Raw genomic sequence first — 19,447 nt, forward strand, 5'->3', positions numbered from 1 at the left:
AACCATCTGCAACCATCTCTTCCCTATGGGTGGACATCTTCATCCCGTGGGTTCTCTGAACTACTTAGTGTGAGTGCAAACCTGCAGAGGCCCAGAGAAATTAATAATTCTGGATGGGTCTTTATCGAATCACAGGCATTAAGTGTCTACTCCTCTGGACCCTAATTTTTACCTGGTTGTGAAGGTAAACCAGGTGCTTGGCTCTGAAAAGCTGCTTGGCTTTTCATTCAGCAAAATGACCAAAGTCAACCAGCCCAAGGCCCGGGTATTCCTAACTGGTACCTGTTCATCTGGCTCCAGAGTCAACATCCCAGATCTAAAAGAGATCTATCTGCCATTTTCCCAAAGGGTGGCTGGCCATGGCATGTTTTTTCCTGGATATTTCTTAATGGAGGAATACAGGCAGAATCGGGAAGATGCCACATGAGCCCGGAGCCAGCCCTCCGGTAGCTGCAACTCCTGCTGCCGCAAGTACCACCCTATACCCCCGTTTCCCAGTCATCCAACAACTGGACGTTTTGCCAAACCCAGACGGAGAACAAAGTATCTGGACAGCACCAACTGATCTTCCTCCTACTGGAGCTGGCTTGCTGCATGGGTAAGACGTGTGCACAGCCACGGCGCAGCAGCCACATACTTCCAGTCTTGAAACACGATCCCGTCGAAAGCTGAGGTGGCCCCGGGAAGAGCAGGCTGGCCCAGGCCTACACGGCAGCTAACTAGAACACACTGTTGTCATTTAAAAGATCACACACAAAAGCTTTGATTCAGTGAGAAGAGAGAGATGGAATTCAGTTTTATTTTGTCCTCTCTGAAACTTCCATTTACACCATGGCCTCGTCTATCAAAGAAGAAGAGGAAGAGAAAGCTCTGCCTTACACCCCAGAACTCAAGCACTCCTGTACTTGTTCGCCAGAGGCAGCAGGGTACTTGTTTCTCCAGTGGTTTGGCTTGGAGAGATTATACCTTCACTGCCAGGGTAGTGAGGAGCCACTGGCCGGCTGCTCCAAGTGTCTTCTGGATCCATTAGTGTACCATTCCATAAAGTGCTTCTGGAGTTAAAACCTGCCAAGCCGTCAAAAGTGTCCGCACTTTTGCAACACAAAGGATAAAAGAATCCCAAAGGGCATGTCACTGAGTCCTTCCCAGCTGGGTCTCATTATTGGCACTGTTGCTTTAACCACCGAGGCGCTGGCCCTCACCCCAGGCAAAGCCTCCTGGCCGCTCTTCAGGTAGTGGATTGTAATTTGGATCCTCGTCTGGTGTATCAAAAATAGCCTTCCTGAAAGACAGGGAACAGAGATCACTTAGGCCCAGAATCACCCCGGGTCCTGTGCTGCAAGGCCAGAGACTTCCCTCAGGCCTCTGACGACAGACACTATAGCTGCCCACCAAGGAAACAGTCATCACGCTGTGCAGATAAGTCATAATAATTTCATATTAAAAAAAAAATAATTTCATGTTTATATTAACTCTTATCTCTTGTTTTTTTTTTTCTTTTTATTATGAAAGCAACACATATTAGTTGCAGAGAAAACAGAAAATACATACAAACATCCTAAATCTTCAGGAATAATCCCTGTTAATGCTGTCATCATTCTTCCAGAACTTTTATATATGTAATTTTATGAAAGTTAGATAACACATTTGTTCTGTAACCTGATTCACACTAAATATCACAAATGTCTCCCCATAACCAAGGTACCACCCAGTACCCACTGACAGACGGATCACCGAGATGGTCCATCCACACAATAGGATAGTAGTCAGCCTCACAAAGGAAGGAGGTTCTGACACCTGCTCGGATGTGGATGAGCCCTGAGGACGCTGTGTTGAGTGAAACAAGCCAGACCTAGGAGGACAAATAGAATGTGATTCCTCGTGTATGAGGAACCGAGACAGAGACAGAGAGAGAGAGAGAGAGAGAGAGAGAGAGAGAGAGAGAGAAGCACTGCCCCTGCCAAGGGCTGGGGATGGGGTGTTACTCAGCTCAGTTTCACTTCTGCTGCATCAAGCATTATAAAGATGGATGGCGGTGGCACAAGCACACACTGAGAGTACTTACTGCCACGGAACTGCTCGTTTACGTTATGTATTTCTTTTTTTAAAGATTTTATTTATTTATTCATGAGAGACACAGAGAGAGAAACAGGCTGAGACACAGGCAGAGGGAGAAGCAGGCTCCACGTAGGGAGCCTGACGTGGGACTCAATCCTGGGTCTCCAGGATCAGGCAGGCCCTGGGCTGAAGGTGGTGCTAAACCACTGAGCCACCCGGGCTGCGCACGTTATGTATATTTTATCACAAGTGAAATTTTAAAAAGTTCACAAGTCATTCCAAGAAAAATTACACAGATCATAGAAAAAGATAGTGTCCAAAAGACTTTTAAAATCCCCTTATAGGACCTGGGATCGATTCCCACGTTGGGCTCCCTGCATGGAGCCTGCTTCTCCCTCTCCCTGTTGTCTCTGCCTCTCTCTGTGTGCCTCTCATGAAAAAAAAAAAAAAATCCCTTTATAGGGCCATTCAAGTTCTCCTTAGAGAACTGATTATTAGAGACACCTGGGTGACTTAGCAGTTGAGCATCTGCCTTCGGCTCAGGTCGTAACCCTAGGGTCCTGGGATCGAGTCCCGCATCAGGCTCCCTGCTGGGAGCCTGCTTCTTCCTCTGCCTGTGTCTCTGCCTCTCTGTGTCTCTCATGAATAAATAAAATCTTAAAAAAAAAAAAGAGAATTGACCATTAAAACAGCATCCACTCTGGGCATTCGTATTTCTAATTACACTTGCCTGAAGCTGACAAAATTAGCTGAAAACTTCTACTTTATCATGGGGTCTGAAACAGCACCTATACTTCAACATGAGCTCCCTTAATTCTCACAAAACTAACAATGAAAGCAAACATACCCCAGTAGAAAAATACAGGGCTGAAAAGGCAATTCAAAAAGGAAATCCAAAAGGCCAATAAAACATGAAAACGTTTGCTTTAGTAATAATTAAAAGAAAGCATGTTCAAAACCCAGATTGCTTCTACTTTCCAAACTCAAACAGGACAAAATAAAGTGGGTGGGTGTGCAAGGAAGTGAGCCATGGTGGCTCCAGGGCAGGATGGGGCTGGGGGGGGGCATCCCAGTGTAGGGCGCACACATGTGGAGGGGCCTGGTGCCGCGTGTCAAAGCCTGAGTAGGCTCAAGCAGGCACTCCCCATCAGAGGGCAGCCAACCCTGGTGGGTGTGAGGCAGAGCAGGACAAGAAGGCATCCGCATGGGGGATGGGGGCGCAGTAATAAGACGGGCTATGTTCGGGGTTCACTAAATAGGTGAAGATAGTAATGACAACGGAGATCAGGTTCCTCCCTGCCAGTGAGAATTAAGGAACTGTAGAAAAGGAGGTGGAGTATTCACCTGGTGAAACGCTACTCTGTAGAAAGGGGAACAGATCCCTGCTGTGAGCCACGATGTGGATGAATCTTGATCCCCTGACGGTGAATGGAAGAGGCCTTACACCTAGGGGTTTACCCACACATCCTGGAGGACTCCACGCGTGAAGCTAGCAGAGCTACAAGATCAGCCTGGTGATTGCTTCTTGGGGGATGGGGCAAGGACTGACAGACTGACGGAGAGAACCTTCTGGGTAATGCAACACTCCATCCTGATAGGAGTTTGGGTCACACAGGCTTGTGCATTTATGAAAACCCGTTAGTTAACACACTTAAGAGGTGTACTCTCTTGTATGGAAAAAAAGAAAAAGTGTGTAGTCAGTGACATACACACTCAAGTACTTAAAGAATTAAGGATACTGGAATGGAAAGATGGACAGAGGCATGGAGAGATGTATAAAAGGCAAGAATAGTAAAATATAACCACAGAATCTGTGGTGGGTAAATGATATCACTGTATAATTTTTTCCACTTTCTGTGAGTTTGGATATTTTCAATAATAAAACACTGGAGAAAAAAATACAGTAAGAAAAAACACCTAGATTCATATAGACTCATCCTAGAGCTGGGGATGTCAGGAACCTCATGCTTTTAAAAAACACAGATATGCAAATGCAGATGTAAACACACCCACAGGCACGCAGACTTCCCTCGCTCTGTTCACGGTCCGGTAACTCCGCAAGCAATGAGCACACCCAGTGCCCGCATCTTGACTTCCAGGCACCACTCCCCACTAGGAAGGAACCAGAGTACCTTGCAGAAACAGCATCAGGGAGAGGAGGAGCCTGGGAGATCCTGTCTGGCCAGAAAATAATCAATTACTTAAAGAAGAGACAGAATGATGGGGACACGTTGAAAAGTAATTAGAAGCCAGTTTGAAGGGGTTCTCATTGGCCAAACCTGGGGCAGGAGCATCAAAGCAACAATGACAAGGGATTGCCGCTCATGTAGACATAAAGGACGGGAATGCGATCAAGAAAGGCTACTGACCATCTCAAGGTGCCTTCCCACAGAGCATCACAAAAGGAACAAAAGGAGCTTGATGATGGACCTTAATCCAGTCGTCAGAGCCATGACAGCCAGTCTGACGGATCCAGCACACGCAGACCCACAGACCCGTCAGCACTGCAGGGAGGACACGGGTCACCTCTCTGATGCTCCTGTCGAACACGTGAGACCTAAATGTGAGGGAGCACTAGACAAACCCAGATCTTCGGGCCCTTCTATGGGAGGGGATGACAACCGTCAAACACGTCACTGTCAGAGTCCAGGAAAGACTTAGGAGCTGCTCCAAACTGGCAGGGCCCAAAGAGGCGTGACAAAGAAATGCGACACCCGAGTCTGAGCTGGACTCTTGTCCCATGAGACGCCGACTGGGACAAGTGCCAGGAGAGGCTTCGGTCTGAGGAGTCCTGTTTTTCCTGATTTTGACTACGTAGGGAAATGTCCTTCTTCAGGGAAAATACACAAGGGGGGGGGGGTGTGGTGGTGGTGGTGGTGGTGAAATTAGATCGACAACTTACTTTCAAACACTTATGAGGAAAAAGTCCTTTGAATGGTTTGTAATTTTCTGTAAGTCTGAAACTATTAAAAAAAAAAAAAAGTCATAAAAACCAGACAGCACCTCACAGCTGTCAACCAGGAAAAAGTAAATAATCCCTCCCATGTCTGACAAGGCTGCGGGGAAACAGCCACTCTATGTGGCCCGTCGAACCATAAACCTGAGCATCCATTCCGATGGAGATTCGTCAATAACCAAAACAGCAATCCTACTTCTAGGATGGAAAAATGATTATGACATATTGAAAAGATGGTTACAAAAGAACATTTTTTAAAAGCACACATACAGTAAGACGAAAGAATATGCATCAAAAGGTCAACAATGAGAGGCAGTGTTCCTGCTCAGTGGTCTTTGTTTTGCTGGACTCTTCCACACCCAACCCTGTATAATAAAAACTCATGCTTGACTCCTCCCATGGACCCTGTCTCAAGGACACAGTGTCCTGGGGTAGAAAGAAGTCAAAGCTTCACTCTCAGGAATGCGGAATGCGCAGTGCGTGATGAAGACAGACTTTCTCAAAGTCACACAGCTGGTCAGTGGGTACCCTACACCTGGTTCTAGTCCGCCTCACTGCTGAGCCCTGCTTCTCCTACTCCCTGGAAGGCCAGAAATCCCACCACTGGAAACTTCCTTGGTGTCAGTTGTGCTGTAAGCTTGGGCAGTGGCTCACGTGGAAACCAGCAGACTCCTCCCTGGGGCAGGAGGGGCTGGTGGTCATCGGGCAGCATGCCACGTCATCCCCAGGACACCCTAAGCTCACTCCTGCACAACCCTGGCACCATCTGCTCTGACCCAACCCAAATGCTCCTCAACTGCAGCCCATGGTTCAATCTGCAAATACTGACAGAGCTGAACCACATGTGCCAGGACCTACGGCAGCCCCACGGAGACGCAGACACAGACCCTGTCCCATGCTATCTGCAAGGAAAATGCAGCCTGGCGTCCAATACTCACAAAATAGATGGTGTTTTCAGGATTCTTATTCCACCAGGCTGATTGGGAAATACATCTTCCAAGAAAAAATATATGTGTCCAACTGCGATGCCTAGAGTTGCCCAAAAATAAAGAATGAGGGGCAGGATGAAAATTTTGATTACTAGTGGATCTACCAACATAAATTCTGTGTATTTAGGAAGAAATGTCACTATGGTTATTAAAAATCAATTTAAAAACTGGTATTGTAATCTTTGAGCATGCAACCATCAAACAATCCCAGAACAGCTGTATGTGAGTGCCAGACATGAAAAACGGCGGTGACTAGTTCACACGTAAAAACAAATAGAAAAAGTCACGATGAGGTTCTTACCCAAGAGGTCCACGATGATGGAGTTCCCCAGCAACAAGGAAAAGCCCATGAGCACCCAGGGCAGAAAGGGCGCCTGGAAATTGAGAAGGCCAAAAAAGTTCATGCGGACATACGGGTTCCTTCGGCTCCATACGTAGACAAGCATTATTGTAAAGGCCTGTCCCAGGAAAACTAAGCTCACAAACAAACCAAAAAGCTAGCAGATGGCATTAAGGAAAGTATCAACCTCAGTAGTGTGAGAGGGAAGGCAGAGCAAGATGGGGGGGGGCTGGGCTCTAACATAGGTCTGAGGTAGGGCAGTCCCGAGCTAGTTAATCTGAGGGGGGGGGGGGGGGAAAGCCTGAAAATAATTACCCAGAGCAACCAGGCAAAAATCTGTGTGGGCCAGCACATCTGGACCATAGCTGCTTCCAGTTAATACCATTTCCACAAAGTTCTTGACTATTTGGGAAATATTGGAATTCCTCAGTCAATAATTATGTTAAGTTTCACTCACCATTAGCACCTTTAAGAGGTGAGTGAAGATAGCTGGAGAAACTGTCCCAGAACGGACTGTGTTCAAGGCTGTTACACCCATGACAATAGTTAAAAATAATAATTTATCAGTTTTGATAATGACTGAATAAATGTCTGCCAACTTTGTTCGAAAGCACACATTGGGAGGGGCACGCCTGGGTGGCGCTGTGTGTTAAGCGTCCGACTCAGTTTTGACTCAGGCCATGACCTCGGTTGTGGGATCCAGCCCCACGTTGGGCTCTGTGTTGGGCGTGCAGCCTGCTTGAGATTCTCTCTCCTCCCCCCATGACAAACTCTCTCTCTAAAAAAAAAAAAACGTGGGCAGCCCCTGTGGCGCAGCGGTTTAGCGCCACCTGCAGCCCAGGGCGTGATCCTGGAGACCCAGGATCGAGTCCCATGTCAGGCTCTCTGCATGGAGCTTGCTTCTCCCTCTGCCTGTGTCTCTGCCTCTCTCTTTCTCTCTCTGTGTCTCTATAGATAAATAAATAAAAAAATAAAAAAAAGAACGTACGCACATCGACAGTCATAAACCTAAAGTAGTAAAACGGTGACCCCCGTGGGCTAACACTGCTTCTGACTTGCTCTCGGTACAAAGGCTCCTGGCCCAGCGAGGCCCAGCTTGAGGCTCAGAACGCCATCCCAGAAAGTAAAAGAGCCACAGTGCCTGCAGCTATGGTGTGGAATCCACCTGTATCTGCTCAGCTTATCTAGTGGGCCGTGGAAGGCAGGTGGAGAGCTGTAGGAGGACACAGGGCATTTGGCAAGTTTTCCTGTATTCACTCTACTTGTTGAAGGATACAGTCATTAAGAATCCACCAAAAAGGAACATAAATACAAAGTCTGCTGTCCGACCTCGGAAAGAGCCTTCTTCTAGCATTCGACAGTAGCGGTACCTTAAGTGCCGAGTTAAGAAAACATTAAGCACACAATCAGGAAGACAGTAAAGTTAACGTGTTGCTGAGCTGCACCTGGACTCTGTGTCACCTGGACCAGGCCAAGCCTTCACGTCCTCGGCATGTTCACGGGGAGTATAGTTACTTCCCTTCCACCAGGCACCTTGGGCAAGGCAAAGACTAGCTCTGACTGGCTCCGCCCATGGCACAAAGCACTCCTGGCTGGGGAAGGAGCCTGACGCTGCACACACAAGCTTGCAGCTACTCAGGAAACCTTTCCAAACATGGGTCGTCTTTCCCACGCTCAGCCCCACGTGACCTGTACCACCCATGCTTTTTCACAACCTGACTTGGAAGACACGCCCGGCAAGAAGCCTCGTGTGACTTGGCACTTCTGTACCTTGGCCAACAAGGATGCAGCATGATGAAAATACTTCACTCTGAGAAACTTACCAGGATGACGTATCACATGGGACCCATGGACTCCATCCTAGGGCAGGGGTCCTGCAACCCCAACAAAGCCCCCCCTACCCCCTCAAGCTGAGCCGTAACTCCTCTATCACTCCAGAGGGTCAGGTGGAGGACAAATGTCCTGTTTGGAGGCCCCAATCATCCCCTGACCAGAGTATATCTCATTCCCTCTTTCAACAACTGGCATGTGGCCTGTCGGGCACCATCTTTCCAGCCAGCAGAACTGGCAACCAAGATCTAAGGATATCTCGTGTTCTCCGTTCCTTGTGAACCCCCTCCTCATGCCTGTACCCAGGCTCTGGGGCTTATCACCGTATTCAGGCACCTGCTGATGTTATTTTGTAAATAGGCCTCAACTAACCCACTTTTCCTCTCCCTTGATCTAATTTGTAAGTGACTTATGGGCAGAAAGGTAATCACTCTGTGGTTGGATAGCTCCCATTAGAACAAGTAGGGACCAACAGAATGCCTTTAAAATACTACTTTCTGACCAACTCCTCTGTGTCCCACAGAGCCTGTACCCAGAAGTCACAGTTAAGAGAGTAACAAACACAGCAGCATCGATAGCTTTACCTTATATTGTATTCCCTACGTAAACCTCAAGTTTTGATGCTAACCCCCACTTAATAAAGGATACAGAAAAATCATGTTAAATAAAAAATTGAATCCAACTGGACCAAAAAATAAGAAATTGGTGATTAGCCTCCATATCTGTTAAAAGACAAAAAATCAAGAGAAAGAGAGATTAGGTAAAATACACCAGGATACATTGCCACAGGAAGACAGAGGACATATCCTAGGGTCGCAATGGTTGTAAGGCCATGAATAAGTGATCGTATAATCTGAACCAAAAAGCAGGGCACACTCGATCTGACCCTGGATTTTTGTGCTACTTCTAGTTGGAAGTCTGAAAGATAGCACTCAGCTCCTAAAATTTCTAATAAGGATAATGGGACAGACACTTTGAAACTGTCGTTGTCTTTAAAAAAACAAAAAACAAAAAAACCAAGTTCTAGTCTAAATAAAGAGCCGACTCCCTGCAAGTAAAGATCTAATGCTCTAATAATTAGTCTAACTGGCAGATACAAGGACTCCTTTTGTCACGTTGGAAACCCTGGTATAGGTTTCCCTACCCAACACATCCACACCCATGATAAAACAACTACTCACAAGGGGACAGAGCTCCACATTTTACAATGTTTCACCATGGTCTATGCTCTGGAGTGACCTTAATAACCCTGTGAGACCCAGGCTGGTACTTCCATCCTCATGTCCCACAGGAAGAACCCAAGACACTTGGAGAGCTTGCAAATGGCTTGCCCTGGGGAACTTGAACTAGGAGACTCTGAACCCAGACCTGGAACTCCCAGCTCCAAATGCGAATGCTTGGTGTCACCGAGTTTAACCTCAGGCAAAATGGAACCAAGTAAGTTAACAGGAAGCAAGGCCTGGAAGAGCCACAGCGCCTAGCCAAGGCCAGGTGAGTAGTGAAGGAGAAAGGCAGTGACGAGAGTCTGCAGGACTTCTCTGTGCATCACTCAATTCTTCAGAATTGGGAACAAGATTGAAATAATTCAGTTCTATGCACTAATTGAGGCCAGGATTAGAGTTACCAGCATAGCACGGAGACAAGTGTATAAATGAGTGCAAGCACACAGCGAGAGATACTCTAAAGCAGTGTTTGCAGATACCCTGAGGGACACAAGGAGGGGGACTCTGTGAAGCTACACAAAAGTTGGAGCTCAGAGGGTGTGAAGTGAATGACACACACTTGAGGCAGAGGGAAGTGTAGAGGAAAAGGACAGACTCTTGGGTCCTTGTCCCACGCCAGCTACAGGCCACCTGATCATAAGACATTTCTCCTTTAGCATTCTAACTACAGGAGAGGACAGTCTCCTACTGGGTTCTCACAAACCGGCATATTGTTGAAGTCAGTCTTTGGGTCTTTTGTTATTATCATCTGATCCCTGGAAGGTGGATCAATTTAAAAGCACTAGCAGGGGATCCCTGGGTGGCTCAGTGGTTTGGCGCCTGCCTTTGGCCCAGGGTGTGATCCTGGAGTCCTGGGATCAAGACCCACGTCGGGCTCCCGGCATGGAGCCTGCTTCTCCCTCCTCCTGTGTCTCTGCCTCTCTCTCAATCTATCATAAAATCAATAAATACATCTTAAAAAAAAATAAAAGCACTGAGTTGAGTTTCTGTAGTGGGCCGTGGAGATAACACCGAGGTGGTGAGTGGGCAACACAGGGACCCTCAGACTCTCCCTGGGCTGGTCAGTCTCCTTTCAAACTGCAATATTAACTCTGAATCTGTAATTTACTGTTTCTTTTTTTTTATTTAAGATTTTACTTATTTATTTGAGAGACAGAGCACAAGCAGAGGGAGCAGCAGAGGGAGAGGGAGAACCAGACTCCCCACTGAGTGTAGAGCCTGATGCGGGGCTTGATCCTAAACCCTGGGATCATGACCTGAGCTGAAGGCAGACGCTCAAGTTCCTGAGCCTCCCAGGCATTCCTGAAGCAGTAATTTCTAAATATAGGAACTGGACACATCAAATCAAAACCATGCACTTTACAAATAAAAATCACCTTTGGTGATTGCAATTTGGGTACATGAGGAACCTGAGAATGTCTTAAACAGTCCCTAGGTGACTCTGAAACCCAATCAGGATGGAGAACCACGGCTTTATTACCACCCTCCCAGCCCCACATCAAGACTCACAATCAAATATTCCCACTGGATTCTTGTTTTGACAAGAAGGCGGAGGATCTGCTATCAACAAGTATAAAAAAAAAACAACCCTCAAACCAACCAAGTTTAACCACTGGCACGTGAAACGTGGCTGTGACGACCACTTACTTGGAAGTGTTTAAAGATTAACTCAGGATTGAAGTACAATTGGAAAGGGGTGATCAATTCCAACTGCTGGAAAAAAAAAAAAAAAAAGCTGCTTAAAGCGAGTACAGCAAGAAACAAGTCCCACCACGTCCCCGTCTCACTCCTGCCAAGCCCTCTGAGGCTTTCCTCTTAGGCGGGAGGAGGGGATCGGTACAGAGTCCTGTACAAACGCGACCACTCCCTGCACCCCGCTACCTAACAAAGAAATCAAACTGTCTCCTGTGGCGATAGCTGGGGTTGACCTGAGGGCAGGGCGGGCTGGTGGGGCTGCCCTGGACCCGGGGGCAGCTGCCCATCACCTAGGCGCCGCCTGGAGCGGCTGGGCCAAGCCACACAGCTCACCGGGAGCTCCCCCACGGCGTCCCCCCAGGCTCTGCCCTCCCGGCAGCTTCCAGCCTCCCTAAGCCCCCCCCCGCCCCCCAGGACCACTTGCCCCTCGCCCGCAGCTCCGACCTGCTCCAGGTCCACCCTTCTCTCTCGGACACCCGCCTGCAGCCCTGACCCTGCACCCCGTCCTGGGGCAACACTCCCTCGCCGGCTCGCTGGACAGGCCACCCGGAACCCCTCCAGAGCCAGCCCCGGACGCCTCCACCCACTCCTGGGACCAACCCCTCGGGAGCTCCTCCGAGGCTCCAACCCCCGCCTCCCGAGGTCTGTAGCGCGGACAGACAGAAGCTGGCGCTGCAGCTGCTCACCACAGCGGCGGTGGTGAGGACGCAGGCGGTGGTGTAGGCGCGGCTGACCGGCGGGATCTGCAGGTACTCCAGCCGGAGGCTCTGGTACGCCATCTTCCCCACCGCCGCCGGCCCCCCCCACTTCCCCTTCCGCCAGTCAGCCCCGGCGGCGGGGCGGGACCAGAGCGGGCTGTCGCCCAATCAGCGCCGCGCAGACGGCCAGCCGCCAATCGCCGGAGCCCTCGGCAAAGCGCGCCGACCAATCACGAGTTGCGCCTCCGCGGGGCCCCGCCCGGCCGCCCTACCCACCAGCCCACGACGTCAGGGAGAGGCGTGTCAGTCCCCCGCCCTTGGCCAATCCCCGCCGGCCACAGCTGGCTTTCCCGCCCGGCCCCTTCGGCGTCGCCCAGCGAGGCGGCCGCGCGCGACCGGCCAATCAGGAGCACGACGCCGTCCCGCCCGGGCCCTTGTTCGCTGGGGCCGGATTCGGTCGGCATCCGGGAAGCCAGCGGCCCCGCCTCTCCGCAGCTGCAGGCGCTGGTTTAAAGGCGGTGGCGGGAAGCCGGTGCGCGGTTGGTGTCGTCGCCCTCGCGCCCGCTCGGGTAAGGGCCGCGGAGCCGCATCTCCTTCTCGGGGCAGGGGGGAGGCGACAGAAGCGGCCGCGCTCGGCACCGTCGCCGGGCGCCCGCCGTGCGGGCCGCGCGCCGCCTTCGCCGAGCTCCTGGCTGGCGCGGGGCCGCGGGGCCCGACGGGAGCTGGCGCCGCGCCGGAAGTGGCCTCCGCGAGGCGTGGCTGAGGTGGGGGTCCCGAAGAAGAACCCGGTCGGCGTCGCGGGGAGATGGCGTACCTGTCCTGGAGGGGGGCCCTGATGGGGAATCCTAGGTATGGGGAGTGGGGGGGCAGGTCGGGGGCGCAGGCAGGGGTGGCCCTCCTGGGGAAGAAGGCCCGGGTCAGGGGGCGCTGGCGGGGAGGCCTCGGTATGTGGGGGTCCTGGGGGAGAGTCGCTGGCGGAGGAACGATGGTGGGGAGGCCTGGCAGGGAAGGTAGGCCCAGGTGCGGGGGCGCTGGCGGAGGCCTGCTGGCGAGGGGAAGGCCCTTCGAGGGGGAGGTCCTGCTCGGAGGGCGGGGGGTTGCGCTGGGGGGAGTCGAGAGCGGCTGGGCTGCCAGGGGCCCTCGGAGGTGCAGGTGCGGGTGCTCCTCACAGCGTCTGTCCTTGAGGGAGCAAGAACCGTCACCCGGAAGGAAGGTAGCTCGTCCCCGCAGGCAAGGTGGAGAGTGTCAGGCTTCGTTCGCTCGGTTATTAGGACGCACTGAGGATCTTTGGAACAGGGAGTGACCATCAGGTAGGGTGGTGGACTAGGAAGGATGCAAGCAGAGGGCTGGGGAGAGCAGATACTTGGCTGGAGGGAGAGGTGCTGGACCTTCCCTGTAATCAGAGAGATCCATGTTGAAATAGCTTTGCCTGGGGGGCGGGGGGGTGTTAGAATCCCATGCTGGGTGTAGAGTTTACTTAAAAAGTAAATTTAGAAAAAGTTCTTCCCACTCCCCAAATATCACCTGCACAACCCATTGGTAAATCCGTTCTGAATGTATTCCTTGTCCCAGTAGAGGACACCTCCAGGAGCTTTGGCAGGCTCTCCAAGGGACAAGGGCAAGAGGGGAGGTTGAGAATTGCAAGTGTGGATTGAAGTGGAGCTCTCCATATAGGGCTCCATAAGGGCTGGGTGGGAGTCCTGCACTCACAGTCCAGGATTGGTAGAAACAATTGAGGCAGGGGTTTCTGAATCTCAGGGTCCATGCACATCATCCATGCTTTCCGTGGAAGAGTTGATCCCTTTGGACAATGAAAGTACTCTGGTCTCCCAGAGTGATAAAGTCAGGCCGATGTCCACAGTATGTTAGGTGGGACAGGAGAGTGTGGTTTCAGCCCTCTGTGTCCAGCCTGTGTGTGGGCTAGTTGGCTGTGGTTTTCTTTATTTTTTTATAAATAAGTTCTCATAACTTAATTTTATTTTTAAGAGAGAGCATGAATGCACAGAGGGTTTACAGGGAGGGACAGAGGAAGAGAGAAAATCCACTGGGTATGGAGCCTAACTCGGAGCTCAGTCTCACAACCCTGAGATCATGACTGAGCCAAAGTGAAGAGTTGGACGCCTAACGGATGGAGCCACCCAGGCGCCCCAGTTTTGGTTTTCAAAAAGCAACACCCTAAAACAAATTTACACCTATCAGATTAGCAAAAATTAGAATATTGAATGTCCAGTATTAGTGAAGACATAAGAAATTTTCATATTCTGCCAGGGGGAGTGTCAGCCTAACCTGCCTCCTCCCCCCAGGTGTTCTAGAGAACATTTCACAGTATTTGGTAAAATCACATTATGAATCAGCTGCACGGCCCAGCAGTTACTTGCCTCTGTAAATAACATGCGTGTATGTCTCTGAGGAGACATGGGAGAGTGTTCGTGACGCTATTTCTGGTAGGAAGTGCTAAGAGCAAACTAGGTGTCCGTCACAAGAAGACATGCCGAGTGTGGCGTGTGTGTGTGTGTGTGTGTGTGTGTGTGTGTGTATGATAAAGTTGAGGGAGTATGTCAGGAGCAGTGTAGGGATTACAAACATACAAGTATAAACAGCTACATACAAAGCTGTTTTTAAGAATGTCTACAACATATCTGGAATGAATTAAATTTGGATTGAAAAGATACCTATTAAAATGCCAGAGTGGGTTTGTATGGGAGATAAAAGATGGGAGAATAAGAAAGGTACCTAAAATAGTGCCGTGAAATGGGAAGTATCAACTCAGTGACGCCCACCTGCGGTCCTTGAACAGGGAGACTGGTTGGTAAAGGTCAGATGATGAAGGCACTTGTAAGCCATGTTGACAGAGTTTGAGCTTGATCCTGAAGGTAGGCACAGGGGAGTGGGAGGGAATGAAGATCCTGCCAACCACAGAATCCTTTTCTAAGACATGGAAAAGAAAGCAGTTTTATTACTGAGTATGCATGTCCAGATGGCAGGGCATCGGAGGTCACCTGTGGATGAGATGAAAAGGACAGGAAGGAATTCGACCCTATTTTCATAGCCAAGCAGTTACACCTAGTTGTTAGCTATCACATACGTACAAATTCTGCCATCCCGTAAGATTTGACTGAACCATTTACTTTAAGTTCTTTCATAAAGATTATCCTAAATTCACCTGGTGACTGAGATAGCCATTTGTTTTTAGCTAATTGTCTTTATCTGAAGGAATAATGGACCATCTCTTATTTCTAGGATAAGCGTATTGGTACAGCTCAGAAAAGGGTGCCTTGGTTAAGGTCCTGCAGTGTCAAGGAGGGATCAGAGTGCCATCTTTCTAGATGATGATGCTTGAAAAAACAGGTCATGGTTGTAAAGCTGACAGGAAACTTACTCAGCCTGCCATTGGGGCTTTTTCAGGCGGTGAGGTGGGAAGGATAAGGAGCACAGGACGTTGGTGTTAGTGTGGTTGGAGTGTGGGATCAGGGAGCCTGGTGGGAAGGGAAGGAAGTGAAGCGGGAGGGACTATAAGGAAGAGGATCCCAGGGCTGAGAGTCCTGACGGCTAAGGTGGAAGAAGAGCATATGAGGTTGTGGTCAAAAAGTAGGAGCACCTGGGGAGAGGTTGCAACTAGCAGTAGCCACGGTGGCCAGAAGAGTGGAGACAAAGGCCGCTGAAACTCCAGAAACCTAGTCTCTTGGGCGTTGCTTGAGTCCAAATGCCATGAAAGTCATCTGGGACTGTAGCAGTTCAGGAGTCTGAGCCCTGGGCCAGAGCCCTGTCTGATGAGAGGTGAGGGAAAGCGCCAGAGAGCCAGGGGTTTGTTGCCTATGGGACGAGCAGGGCTGCAGGGAGTGTCAGGCATTGGGGAACACATGTGCCTTGGGTTTTGTTTGCTGGCTTCCTGGCTCTTTGCAATATAGGAATTGTCGCTTTCATCAGCTGATTTCTTATCCAAATGAATTTTTTTCTTTCTTTACGTTTGCAGATTTTTCATAGTCAGAATTAACCAAACAAAATAAGCCAAGATGTCTGTGGATCCGATGACCTACGAGGCCCAGTTCTTCGGCTTCACACCGCAAACCTGCATGCTGAGAATCTACATTGCATTTCAAGACTACCTGTTTGAAGTGATGCAGGCCGTCGAACAGGTCATTCTGAAAAAGCTAGGTGACCTCCCAGGCTGTGAGATCAGCCCCGTCCAGGTTCGTAAATGCACAGAGAAATTCCTCGGCTTCATGAAGGGACGTTTCGATAACCTTTTTGGCAAAATGGAGCAGCTGTTTTTACAGTTGATTCTGCGCATTCCCCCAAACATTTTGCTTCCGGAAGACAAACCCCAGGAGCTGCATCCTTGTAGTGAGGAAGAGTTCCGGCTCCTCCAGGAGGAAATTGAACAGTTACAGGAGAAGTATAAGACTGAATTAGGCACTAAGCAGGCCCTTCTCGCAGAATTAGAGGAACAAAAAATTATGCAGGCCCAACTTAAGCAGACACTTGTTTTGTTTGATGAACTCGAAAATGCTGGCCGAGATCACGGGACTAGTGATTTTAGGGAAAGCCTGGTGTTCATGGTCCAGAACTCCAGAAAACTACAGACTATTAGGGACACTGTGGAACGGGAAGGCAAGAGAATGAAAATACTGTAATTTCTAAGTAGTGACAGGAACCTGTCAGAAAGTAGAATAGGAAGGGATTGATGTGAATGATATTCTGGTGAACTGAATGTCTTATGGGATTTCATTTATTGGCTCTTTCTTGTACTCTGCACTTCCCTCTGTCTGGCCCCACTCTGCTAGGGCATCTACACTACCTTGAACTAATCCTTGGAGCCCATGTTCCCTAGAGACCTCTCACAGGTGGGAAGGGGTTCCTGGTCCAGCAGCATGTCACCGGGCACCAGGACTGCAGAGAGATCTGTAAAAGCAGTTCCTTGATCAGGGGCTCCTTGTAACCTTGATCCTTCTGACTTATTCTTTGGATGCGAACAAATGAGAAAAAGGTTAAGTGGGCAGCTTCATTAGGAACCAGCCACTGCATGGCTGGATGGGTGCTGGCACCTGTGGCCTGCTCTCGTCCACGAATTGCCTTACACAGCAAATTAGCCGATGGGAAGAAGCAAATAGAGAAACACCACCTGTGTGATCCTTAGTAAAGAGAGAAGTTGTTTTCGTTCCTAAAATAAATGCTTTCTGTGATCATGGTGTTGGAGATGTGGAGCTGTTTGCTCTGTGGGAGCCTGGTTGGGGAAGACCATGGACACAGAAGAGGCAAGTGTAGCTGGAGTGGAGGGACAAGCCTAGAACAGCCGGGAGCAAAGTATCTGAACTGACCACTAGGTATTTATGTCATTTTCCTCCCATACTTTAGTTTTGCCTTGTCCCTAATATTTTTAACTTACTTATTCATACTCCTACGCATCAAATATTTAGTGCCCACAGTGGGAAATTTTAGCTGCCTCGTGCTTGGATTTAGTGGAATCTAATATTTTCTTCTGAAATTAATCCATGTGAAGTGTTATATCACCCATAAAAAGAGCAGAATAGCAGTAGCTGCTCCTACAGTGTTGCTTACTTTCCATGTCTTCCAAAAGAACAGGATTTCGAGTTTCTCCTTTATGTAGAAGAGTAGCTCAGGGCATTAATACTTGGAATTAAATATTCATAGATTTAAGATGCCTGTATTCACCTGGAATCTGTTTATTATCAAAGAGTCTTTTTTTCCAATCCTGTACGTGAGATATATATATTGTAAAGGCTTTCGTTTTCAATCTGCTGTTATTATTTTAAGTAATCTCTACGCCCAAGGTGGGGCTTGAACTCATGACCCTGAGATCAAGAGTTGTATATTCCAGGATGCCTGGGTGGCTCAGTGGTTGAGCATCTGCCTTCGGCTCAGGGCGTGATCCTGGGGTCCTGGGATCTAGTCCCGCATTGGGCTCCTGGAGGGAGCCTACTTCTCCCTCTGCCTGTGTCTCTGCCTTTCTCTGTGTGTCTCTCATGAATAAATAAATAAAATAAAGAAAATCTTAAAAATATCGCATACTCCATCAACTGAGCCAGCCAGGCACCATGTTTGTAGCTTATTTAACATTTCCTAGTATAGAGGGGCCTCTGGGTGGCTCAGTCGGTTGAGTGTTGAGCTCTTGGTTTCAGCTCAGGTCATGATCTCAGGGTTGTGGGATCGAGCCCTGAGTCAGGATCCGCACTCGATGGAGAGTCTCCTTGGAGATTCTCTCTCCCTCTGCCCCCTCCCTGCTCACACGTGTGTGCATGCATACTCTCCATAAAATAAATAAATCTTAAAAAATAAATCTAGTATAGAGCGTTAAATGGTGATTCCCCCAAAGATACATCCATGTCCTGATTCCTGGAACCTGTCATTGTTCCTTATCTGGGAAAAGAATAATTATGTTCAGGATGTAGAGATAAGGGGAGTCTTGTGAACTATCTGGGTGGGCCCTAAATCCAGTGACCAGTGTTTTCACTAGAAAAAGGCAAGAGATCTGAGATGGAAGAGGAGGACCTAGTATAATCCTAGAGGCCGGTGGGAGTGACGGGGTCATGCGCCTGGGGGCGCCAGCAGCCACCACCAGCTGGAAGAAGCAAAGACCTTTCCTGCAAGGCACTTGTGGGGTGGGGGTGTGTGACACCCTTGTTTTGGATTTCTGGCCTCCAGAGCAGGGGAGAATGCATTTCTGTTCTTTTGAGTGCCTAGGTTTGTGACATGTTTACTCATAGACCTGATTAAACCCAGATATTAGAGTATTCATACACACGAGGAGGTGGGCCGCTTGCCTAGGAAACAGCTGACACCTGCTTGGCCTCACAGATGCAATAATAATAATACGATTTGTCTGAGAGCACTTAAAATACGGACGTGATCTGGACAGGAGGATAAAGTCCACAGCGTCTAGAGCTCAAGGAGTTCAGGGATGCCTGGGGGCTCAGGTGGTTATGCGTTCGACTCCGGATTCCAGCTTATGTCTTGATCTCAGGGTCGTGAGTTTGAGCCCTGCATCAGGCTCCACACCCAGCTTAAAAAAAAAAAAAAAAAAAAAAAACTCAGGAGTTCATCTCATGTTGAGTGAGTGCTTGGTAACTGGTGGATATTGATACTGTTTGTCATGGGGGTGTCTCCACAGGAACAGATTAATCTACTTGACCCAGTCATCCTCTAATAATTAAATTCCTCCCACAAAAAATGAGAAGTCTGGATAATAATCTCTTGGTTATCCACGCTGCCTCAAGGTGCCATTCCCTCCAGCATCGGCCTCACCAGTTTTCTCCTCACCTCGGGGTCAGAGCCTTTGACTTTGTAATACCAACCTTGGATTCCCCAGACTCAGGCCTGTATATTCCCCTCCCTGTGCCCCCATCCTGCTGCTGTAGTGCAGGCCACTGGTAGGCAGACTGCTGGGCATGGCGTTTCCAAAAAGTAAAGAGCCAATATCAATGTAGTTAGAAGGTGGGGAAGGGACTAGAGTGTTCCCCAGTCTGAGAAGGCACTTTGAGACCAGGAAACAGCCACACAGTTAACACAGTTTAGGGCAACTTCCTGCCACAGGATGAGAGAGGTCGGCCACCCAGCAGTTACACTCCACCAAGTCCGGTCCCCGGTCCATAGATGTTTACAGAGCGAGGGGATGCGCAGAGGGCAGTGGTATGACATCA

General features: G+C 49.3%; 2 protein-coding genes across 8 annotated transcripts; one reads left to right on the forward strand and one right to left on the reverse strand.

The window, feature by feature from the left end:
- Positions 1 to 761: 761 nt before the first annotated feature.
- Positions 762 to 11,942, reverse strand: DERL2 (derlin 2). Of its 5 annotated transcripts, none has more exons than XM_072821615.1 (8): positions 11,778 to 11,942; positions 11,044 to 11,106; positions 8,822 to 8,895; positions 7,620 to 7,713; positions 6,305 to 6,500; positions 5,953 to 6,043; positions 4,068 to 4,232; positions 762 to 1,282 (listed from the first exon to the last, which is right to left on the reverse strand). In XM_072821615.1, exons 1-8 carry the CDS (start codon positions 11,868 to 11,870, stop codon positions 1,177 to 1,179), a joined length of 882 nt encoding a protein of 293 aa, XP_072677716.1. In that variant the 5' UTR covers positions 11,871 to 11,942; the 3' UTR covers positions 762 to 1,176. The 5 variants fall into 5 exon arrangements, with proteins under 5 accessions (XP_072677716.1, XP_072677715.1, XP_072677718.1 ...); XM_072821614.1 differs by having other exon boundaries at positions 11,044 to 11,109; positions 11,778 to 11,937; XM_072821617.1 differs by lacking the exon at positions 4,068 to 4,232 and having other exon boundaries at positions 11,044 to 11,109; positions 11,778 to 11,937.
- A 260-nt stretch (positions 11,943 to 12,202) lies between these two features.
- Positions 12,203 to 18,087, forward strand: MIS12 (MIS12 kinetochore complex component). 3 transcript variants are annotated; one of them, XM_072821621.1, is made up of 2 exons: positions 12,203 to 12,358; positions 15,763 to 18,087. In XM_072821621.1, exon 2 carries the CDS (start codon positions 15,803 to 15,805, stop codon positions 16,421 to 16,423), a length of 621 nt encoding a protein of 206 aa, XP_072677722.1. In that variant the 5' UTR covers positions 12,203 to 12,358; positions 15,763 to 15,802; the 3' UTR covers positions 16,424 to 18,087. The 3 variants fall into 3 exon arrangements, with proteins under 3 accessions (XP_072677722.1, XP_072677721.1, XP_072677723.1); XM_072821620.1 differs by lacking the exon at positions 12,203 to 12,358 and adding an exon at positions 12,480 to 12,638; XM_072821622.1 differs by lacking the exon at positions 12,203 to 12,358 and adding an exon at positions 12,965 to 13,099.
- The last annotated feature ends 1,360 nt before the right edge of the window (positions 18,088 to 19,447 follow it).

Source organism: Canis lupus, chromosome 3, assembly GCF_048164855.1.
Source record: "Canis lupus baileyi chromosome 3, mCanLup2.hap1, whole genome shotgun sequence".
NCBI classification, from domain to species: Eukaryota; Metazoa; Chordata; class Mammalia; order Carnivora; family Canidae; genus Canis; species Canis lupus.

What these genes read in the sequence shown, in the direction of transcription:
- DERL2 (XM_072821614.1), bottom strand. Translation starts at nt 11,870, where the DNA reads ATGGCGTACCAGAGCCTCCGGCTGGAGTACCTGCAGATCCCGCCGGTC. An exon ending in CTGAAAACACCATCTATTTT is followed by an intron (nt 4,233 to 5,952) that starts GTGAGTATTGGA and finishes CTGGCCAGACAG; the next exon opens with GATCTCCCAGGCTCCTCCTC. An exon ending in GGAAGTCTGCGTGCCTGTGG is followed by an intron (nt 1,283 to 4,067) that starts GTGTGTTTACAT and finishes CCTGTCTTTCAG; the next exon opens with GAAGGCTATTTTTGATACAC.
- MIS12 (XM_072821621.1), top strand. Translation starts at nt 15,803, where the DNA reads ATGTCTGTGGATCCGATGACCTACGAGGCCCAGTTCTTCGGCTTCACA.